At 35.9% G+C, this 9439-nt stretch overlaps 1 protein-coding gene across 1 annotated transcript; it reads right to left on the reverse strand.

The window, feature by feature from the left end:
• Positions 1-365: 365 nt before the first annotated feature.
• LOC143596608 (putative DUF21 domain-containing protein At3g13070, chloroplastic) lies at positions 366-8592 on the reverse strand. Its single transcript, XM_077075340.1, has 14 exons — positions 8007-8592; positions 7841-7938; positions 7624-7717; positions 4281-4358; positions 4062-4165; positions 3900-3981; positions 3671-3810; positions 3511-3589; positions 3374-3437; positions 3215-3306; positions 2802-2867; positions 2608-2724; positions 1489-1668; positions 366-755 (listed from the first exon to the last, which is right to left on the reverse strand). Exons 1-14 carry the CDS (start codon positions 8523-8525, stop codon positions 561-563), a joined length of 1908 nt encoding a protein of 635 aa, XP_076931455.1. The 5' UTR covers positions 8526-8592; the 3' UTR covers positions 366-560.
• Positions 8593-9439: the final 847 nt, after the last annotated feature.

The raw sequence follows: 9439 nt of genomic DNA on the forward strand, positions 1-9439 counted from the left end.
CACGATGGACTTCAAAACACCCGTTATATTAACACCGGGTGCTTAATCCCTTAACAAGGATTACAATATGATAAGAATAAGAGACTATGTAACTCTTCTCCGTTCACTAATGATCCGACAACCTTAAAAGACCTAGTTACAATGTATATATATTGTACCAAACACCTATAACCCAAGCCCACCAAGAGTTTTCGGTATTACATGATAACCAAACTCAAGCCCAACAGATTAAGTATAAACCATTAAGCCTAGCCCAACACCGCTCACAATTCCGTTTAATTTAAAATAACACTATAAATTCGAATTCGGTCAGATTCAAATTCACTCCTTGTAAACAACAAGTTAATCAAATTATAGTACTTTTTTATTCACTAATTCAAGTCAAAACAGATTAAATATAAATCTATTAACTTTCCTTCGAATACTGAGAAAATGACATGGTTTCATTTTTCTTTGAGAAACCTTGTATTCATCAATTCCCATGAATATCCTCCCTTTCTACATCTACTCTCAATATTTCATTTCAAAATTCAAAACCAAAAGAGTTTGCTTGCTTTTCATTATCCTTCTTTCATTTCATGTTGTGGAATTGAGTCATCATCCTCGTGTACACTTGTTTCATCATCATCACCGTCATCATCGCCCCATTTACTATTCACGATTATTGGAACTACCTTCTTCGCTTCTGTTTCATCCTCACTGCTCACCCGTTCAAACCTAACGGCGCCAACTTTTCTAGCGTTGCCTGCTAAAATCTACACACCAAAATATTCTCAGAAATAATTTAGAGGTGTTCAGGGATCAGGTTTTGGCTAAAAAACTGAATCAAAAACCGAAAATTCAGTTTTTGGGCTTTCCGTTTAAATTTGGTTCGGTTTTGGTTTTTAGGTTTTTGGTTTCAATTATTGGTCTTAAAAATTTTGGACCAAAGAAAACATGACAATAACTAACAAATTTAGGCCTAAATTTTTTGTTGATAAATGATTAATTAATTATTACGCATTTCTTCCTAAAATGTTTGGCTACATTTATAATTCACAAATTTAATAATAAACATTGTTTTTTTCTGGTTTCTCCGTGTTCAAATTTTACAGCTGTTTCGGTTTTTTTTTTTTTGTTTCGTCATTTGGTCTGGAAATATTTGGGCTCTGATAATTTTGTTAATAAATGATTAATTGATTATTATACATTTAGGCCTAAAGCTTTGGGGCTACACCATTTAAAACTCATATATTTAATAGCAAAGTCGGTTCTTTTACAAGTTCAGTTTTAATGGTTCAGTTCGGTTACATTCAAAACCGAAACCGAATCAAGAAATTTGGTTAAAGAAACAGAAAACCAAAACGTTGAATTTGGGTTGGGATCAGTTATTTCGGTCAGATTATGTCAGTTAATTTAGTTACAGTTCGGTTTTCGTGGTTTCATGCGCGCCCCTAGGTATATGCATGCAAAAAGTTATTATTAAATAAACAAGGCAAAGCACAATACCTCTATTTGAAATATTTGGTTCTTTTCATTTTCTTTTTGATGTTGACGATCACCATCATCCTCATTATACTCATCATCAACTTCTTCCTTTTCAAGAACCACTTTGATTCGTTCACCTGTTTTCGGTATGTATCCAAACGCCTCACACACAAACCCCGACACCGTTTCATATTGATGACCCTGTTAAAACACATGCACAAATTTAATAATAATAAATAATCATAATAATAAGCCTAAATTACAATTTGTGCCCTTTATAGTTTAACAAGCTATGGAATGAATCCTTTAAAATTTTTTACTTACACTAATTGTCCTTTATTCGTAAAACTTCCCTCGTTTCTCGTCCTTGTCTAACACCCATCCAATTTGTCTATTAAGTCAGGGCATGCGCTAGAAAGACAAGGACACAGTTAATCCCCCCCCCCCCCCCCCACAATATTTCTTCAGACATTAAAACATTTAAGTTTCCCCAACCTAAGCCCACCACCTCCGGCGACATCACTACACAACTCACCAACTCGACCGCTCGACGATGTCCAAAATCGCTCCCACCCTGACTCTTTCATGATTTTCTGGCCAACCCCATCCCTTGTCTTTTTCTCCTTGTACTCCGGTGAAAAACCCTGTTTCTTCCTCCCTTGAAGCCCGTACCAGCCTGCCACACTTTCATCCATCCTTCATCTCCTTCCGAGTTTGGCATTAAGGGTCGAGAGTGGTGGTCGCTGGTGTAGGTGGTAGAGAGAGATGAGAACGATAAACAGAAAAATAGTGGTGGTAGTGGTTGTTAAAAACAAAAAAACATTATACTTCTATATTTACATAAATAGACCCCAAATTACAACTTCTATTATGTAAACACTAATAGACTAATAGTCCTTCAAGGAGTAAAAAGATGGAAATGCCCTCATGTGCACAGCACACGATGTGACTTAACATCTATTAGCGGAAAGCACGAATTCCGTAAGAACTTTTGAAAAAAAGGACAAGCATTGAAAGTCAAAAATTTTAGGGATCCATTCCATAATGTGGTAAACTATAGAGGCTGACTAAAATTGTAACTTGGCCTAATAATAATGAACTAAAATCACAAAAAAGAAAATTAAATGAATTAACAAGTACCTCAGGCATCTTTATGTTGAGATCTTCAGAAAGCTGGTCAATAGAAGTATTTGCATCTACATCATATATTCCTTCAGCCCTCATTACAATATAACCAGTCTTTTTGTCTATTTCCTCCTTTTATAACATTTAAAAAAAAAACTTTTAACTACCAACCATAAAAATAACAAAAAAGGAGTAAATAAACAGCTTACTTTTGAATCATTTTCATCAAAAATTTCACCAACAATTTCTTCAACCACGTCTTCCAGTGTTACAATCTGTTGTATAAATGTGATCAGTTAAACTTCATAGTCAGTAAATATGACATATAGGTGACAATCTTGACCCGTTCTTTAAACAATGGTTCGACTCGGACAAAATAAATATTATACGGGTAAAGATTGGGTCACCTCAAATTAGTAAACGAGTCAAAACAGGCAAATATTTTAAAATTTGCTAACTTAAAAAAGGTCCAAATGGGTTAGCACCACTCATGACCCATTTACACCCGAACCATTTTGATAACTTTACTAATAGCCCGTTTTGACAGATGACTCGAACCCGACTGGCCCGCACAAAATATGCCAGCCTAAATTATGACAAAAAAAATAAGGGGCATACTTACTCCAACGGTCCCACCATATTCGTTCAGTACAACCGCCATGTGTACCTTTCTGATACGAAACTCTCTAAGAAGATTCCATACCGACATCGAATCTGCATTATTACTTCTAACACAATTATTAACCGATGAAGAGAAAGAAATATGAATCAATCAAAATACCAGGAACAAAATAAGCCGGTTTATGAGCCATATCCCCCACCGTGGAAGTTTCTAGAAGGTCTCCCTTCAAAATAAACCAAAATTCTACATTAACAACACAACTTTTAATTTAATTAACAACAGGGCAGCCATCTAACCTTCTGAACATAGTCTAATAGATCCATTGCATATGCAATACCAACTATATTATCAACACGTTGTTCAAAAACTGGTACCCTGAGAACGCAATCATGTTATTGCATGATTAAGTGCAACAGAATTAATATTTCCTAACTTAATAAAAAATATATAATATACCTTGAATATTGATGAGTGACCCACATGGCGTGGAAATCGACCAACGTTGCACTAGCATCACTAGCCACAACATCAACCAAAGGTGTCATAACTTCACGAACATACGTGTCTTTAATTTCTAAAACATTTTCAATCATATCCTGCAAAAGACTTTCACAGTGTATAAGCCGTATACTTAATAAACGGACGATGAGTGTGTATATTTGTAAAACATTTTTAATCAATATACTTGTTCTTCCTCTTCTATGGCCCCGCTTAATTCAGCTCCCCGTAACATCAACTTCAGCTCATCCTCCGTAACATACGGTTCACTAGCAAATATTAAAAAATGAATAATGAGCAAACAAAACGAGATTGAAATTATAATAAACTTTGAAACTTAAAGACGCACCTTCTTCCTTTGAGACCGAGCAATTTAAGCATTCCCATAGAGAGATAGGTTACGACTCTTCCAACAGGATATAAAACTAATGAAAGCCATGCGATCGGCCTGACCTAGAGTCAATGGAGGTCAACTTGTCAGATAAACTCCTCAAAAGTTAAAAAAAAATTGAATATTCATTTGTATTTTGTTATAATTATGAAGAAAGAAAGATGGTTTTAAACGTACCACAAATCTTGCGACCTCGGTGGCGTTATGCACGGCTATACTTTTTGGAGTTATTTCAGTGAGTAACAACACAGCAACCTGGTATAGATAGATACTGGATTATTGCAATGAAGAATACTATTGGAAAGTTTGTGCAGTTTGTTTAGAAAACCAAGCAACAAAAAATTTCTCTTATTTATCTTGATTAATAATTACATCATTATAATAACATCTTTTAAACTTTACAAGAAGGCACATAGTATAATCAAGTAGCCTTTCAATACATTGCAAATATAAAAAGAATAATAAAACATAAAGTTGTAGAAGATAATGCTTGGGAATGCTTCTATTGTTTGAAGTCTCATTTAATCAGATGCCGGTGTATGAATAGTTCAAATCTCGGTTTAAAAAAGTGTGAAAGGCTCCGAGGCCTTTAGGTCCCAAAAACCTAGGCACGTGTTATTCAGAAGGTCTTCCTAATGTTTTTTTGTCCCAATCAACCTTTTTGCCAAAAGCTATGTTTCTCTTTGGTGCTGCGCTATGTACAGTGAAATAAACTTTATTTATAACCAAAAGCTACGTCTCTCATATTATTTTTCCCAATCAACCTTTTAGTCAAGCAACCTTTTCATATATTTCTTCATTCCGTTAACAGTTTGTTGTTTTAACATATCAGTCTCCTACAAAACCCAATATTGACCTAGAAGTACATGAGATGCTGTCTCAAGGCCCTGAGGTGCTGAGGTGCTATTCCCATACCCTAAACACTTGTTGGTTCAGAAAACACACACTCAAAATGTGTGAGGGTAAATATGTAGAGAAATGGAAGTATGTGATGTGCAGAAAGAGATATAAAAGCTGCCACTATATTCATTAAACAAAAGACCTATAAATAGCATACAAAAAAGCAAGCGTGGAGCATGAAAGTAGCAACTAATATGCTACATTGCTACCTACTTAGTCCATCTAAAGAACCTGTAAAACCTAACGACCCCCTCTTCTAATGTACACCATTCAACATACGATTCCACATCATTCAGTCAAAACTTGAATATACCAAGTCCAAGTAATTAAAATCTAATAAAACCAAAATAAACAAAGAGACTAAACTTGCAGCAAAAACTTCAACAATAAAGAATCTCACATCCATTTGAAAGGATAAAAGGCCCTTTAACCCCTGGACACTCTATTCTCTTGGGTCGCAACCTGCTTCCCAGTATGACCCGCTGACCCACGACCCGTGAATAACTCGATTAACCCAACATCATTTTCCTATTTTTGACCAGTTTTGACTTTTATCAATGATATTGATAGGTAAAATGACCAAAAAAAACATACATGTAAGAAAACAGACATTTTGAGAAACGGGAATAATGATTTATCGAATTAAATTAAAACTAAGTTATCAAAACCATTCGGACGCGCCTAGGCCCTCAGGAGAGGCAGACGATCTTCCAGATATATTCTGGTAAGATTCTGATGAAATTCTGGCAAATTTCTGCGAATTTTAAGCAGACTGATCTGAAACATCCAAAATGAGGTGTCGGAAACTGCCTGAACTAGCCCTAAACAATTATAAAACATGTCAAAAGCCCCAAAAATTTGTATGTTTATGCTATGCGTCTTCCTTATCTCAGGCCCTTGCTTTTTAAGAGCCGTGCCTTTGAGTCTTTGACAACTATGAGTTAAAAGAAAGGGCAATAACAAATTTTATGTTTAATTAATTTTGTTGCAACTAGTAGTAACCTTAATATTTAACCCTTATGAAATTAAATAACCAAAGCATACTGATACAAACCCCGTTAATTCAATTGGTGTTGGTTCCCACCTAAACCCTTTAGCAGAAGAATATTCTTAGGATCTGAAGTAGTGAATGGTTTCACAAGCAGTTTTTCTATCTACTAACCGCCAGCATTAGTATTAATTCATTTTGTTTTTTATTAGGTACTGTAAATGTATTATTTGTTTTATCTAACCTATCTCGAATTTGGCTATTTATCTTAATTTCAGTACCTTGGTTCATAGTTACCTAATTCGCGGTTCGTTCTGGTACGGGTTCGCAGATCGGGTACGCAATTCGCTAAAGGTAACGTATTCGGTACGGAGGGGGATAGACTCATTTCGGTACGAACCGGTACGGTGTACCATGTAGTTCAGTCCGATATACCCAAACAAAATATTAGCTATTTATAATTTATATATAATTGTGTATTTATCATGTTTATGTTATACTTTTATGTATAAACTTATAAGCTTAAAAATCAAATGTAAACTAGTGAAAATAGTGGGAGTTAATTGTTAATAAACACAAACTAATTTTACTATTTTTATTGTTTTTATGTAAATATTTATAAACTTTAGGAACTAAATGTAAGCAGGTGAAAGCTTAAGGGGGTTGAATGTCAAATTAACCAAACTTTTATAACCTATAACAAACCCACCCCGTTCTTAACTTCGGATACGCCGCCTTCACTTCCAGTTACCTCCTTCTCCGACAAAAATGGCAGCACCACTATCAGAAATTGACACTGCGTACGGGAACGTATCGGAACACCGAATTCGTTTGTTTGGTACGCCGTACCGAAGCGAACCAGATCGTAGCGAATTTCGTTTGGATTTGGAACAGCAATTTCAATTGCGTAGGTTCGGCGCATAATGTGGATTTGGATCACCGAATCGGGCTTAATCGGAACGCCAAATTGACCGGAATCGGAACGCCGAACCAAAGCGATTGAATTCGCTTTTGAATTCCGATTCGGTACGAACCGATCCAGTACGAAATTCGCGGCTAGGGTAGCGAATTAGGCAACTAAGCCTTGGTTCTATTTTCAATGTTCAAGCCTCAAGCTTCCAACAGGAAACAACAAGTAATCACAATACTAACAATAGAGCGCCTCTGAGAGAACGGAAAACAAAGTGATCCCGGGCACTTGACCGAACATAGTGAAGGTGGTAAATGAACGGAAAGTGGAGAATGCTTTCATCAAAGAAATGGTTTCCAGTTCAATAGGGTGAAATAAATCGTCAAAAATAATTTATGAAGAGATTAAAACACACTCTTTTAACTGAATTAAACACAGGACCAAATGGAAAGATATTGATTGGGAGAGTTGGTGTAGGTCCCTGATAGAGTGTTTCTAGTTTTACAATATAACGGGGTAACTTCTAATGTCGGTTATATTTCTTTTTCCGGCCTTTATTTGGTCAATTTTGTAACGAAATCCTGATTACGGTGAGTTCAATAATCAGTTTCAAAACACAGATGAAATATCCCTAAAATATCAGTTAAAAAATAATTGGCACCATTTCATTTTGCAATAGAAATAATTTTAAAATCACATTAACAAGCAGATACTAATCATACCGTCATTACTCCTGTGGCTGCACTCACGCCCGCTTCACCAAATATCGCAGTTGCTGCTTCTGTCACCAGTGCTGTTGCTCCAATATTTACAACCCTAAAAATTCGAAATAGAAAAATATTGAATCATATTCCTACATGTTTTCACTTTAATAAATCTTTTAAATTGACAGTAAACATAACCCAAATCAACTCATTTAAGCGGAAACAAAAGCATTACGTTGTGCCAATAAGAATAGTCGTCAAAAACCGAGTAACATCGTTCCTGAGCATTTTAAATACGCCATTCTCAGACTCTTTCTCAGCCAACTCTCTAACCTGAAACAACATTAATTATTAATCATGTCAAGGTTATAAATTTCCAGACAATAACAAAACATAAACACCTTCCAAGGCCAAAGCGTAGTAATCGAAGTCTCGGCCATCGAGAAAAACGCAGACAAACCAAACAAAGCCGCCAATATCAACCCCTGCTCCTTCAAAACCTTAAGCACCATCAAAACCTTCGGTAACGAATTCGTCATCGAAACCTTAATCTGTTCAAAACCCACAACCCCTTCGACCGCCAAAGCCCCACGGCATCCCAACACAAACACCCCGCAACACGCAGCCGCCAAAATCAAACCTTTTTTAACCAGAATTTCAAGAAAACCAGAGCCAACAGTTTTTGGGGTTTCGACAGTGGTGCTGTTGCAACATTTGAGGTAAACAGGTCTTAATGGTGGGTGTTGTCGAAGGACAGTGGTGGGTCTTGAATAAGGAATGTTTTTAAGGATGATTTTGTGGGTGAATTGAGTGGTGCAATGTAAGAACCTAGGGCAAGATTTTGATTTTGGGGATTTGGGTATTATTATTGTGTTAGTGTTAAAATGTGAAATTGGGGGTTCGAAAGCTACAACATCCATGTGGGTTTTTCTTTGTTGAGAATAATAATAATTAGAATAATAATTGATGGACACAGAGATGAATTAGGGTTTAGTGAAGAAGAAGAAGAAGAAGAAGAAGGTGGTGGTGATGGTGGTTTTGTTGTTGTTGGTTATTATTATTCGTCACCATTCCCACACAACACCAACCCCTTTGTTTGCTCACAACGCATCTTGTAATTTTTATCAAGTGGGAGTTTGTATAGCTCGGAAAACTTGACAATTTTGATTCTAACCGATGGAAATATTACCTACCCTATATAAACTAGTCACAACTCACAATAACAGGTGCGGTTTACGAGTTATTGGGTTTGAATATTAAAATCGAAACTTAATTCAAAAAGAATCAACCCGAATAATGAACACCTATATATGTTCACATAATTACAATTTAAAGAGAGACTACACGTTAAGATAGCAACTATGTTATCTAGTCGTTAAAACATATTCTACAATGTATATCATATGATTGATAGGTTAATATGATAGCCAGGGTAGTGGCAGGTGTCATCCAACAAATATGTGGGAGGGGGAGATGTGTTCCCGTAAGGATGGGCAGTATGGAAGAAAGAACAAGTGTGGTGGTAGTGGCTTTAGCCCTTCAACTAAGATGGCAAATAGGTATAACAAGGGAACAATGGCTTTATGTTTTGGCCTTTAGTACTGCAATATCAACACATCTTTGGGATGGATATCCGATTTGGATTTACCACAAAGAATAAATGGGTGAATGAGGGAGGGATGCAAGAGAGCGAGAGCTCTACTTTGAAGCTGCAAAAAGGCAGAGGAGTTGGGAGGCCAAAATAGAATATCGTTCACCTTAACATGGCTTGTGAAATAATAACGTTAGTGCAAATAAATTCAAAGTTAAATATATATTTAATACTTTTTTATTT

The sequence above is a fragment of the Bidens hawaiensis genome, unplaced genomic scaffold (assembly GCF_021521415.1).
Source record: "Bidens hawaiensis isolate Kalapana, Puna unplaced genomic scaffold, B.hawaiensis_p1.1 tig00046759_1, whole genome shotgun sequence".
Classification (NCBI taxonomy): domain Eukaryota; kingdom Viridiplantae; phylum Streptophyta; class Magnoliopsida; order Asterales; family Asteraceae; genus Bidens; species Bidens hawaiensis.

Excerpts from the sequence above, each read along its gene's own strand:
- LOC143596608 (XM_077075340.1), bottom strand. The coding sequence starts at position 8,525 with ATGGATGTTGTAGCTTTCGAACCCCCAATTTCACATTTTAACACTAAC. Across the intron at positions 7,939-8,006 it reads CTACGCTTTGGCCTTGGAAG|GTTAGAGAGTTGGCTGAGAA; the intron begins GTGTTTATGTTT and ends ATGTTGTTTCAG. Across the intron at positions 3,438-3,510 it reads TATTAGACTATGTTCAGAAG|GGAGACCTTCTAGAAACTTC; the intron begins GTTAGATGGCTG and ends TTTATTTTGAAG.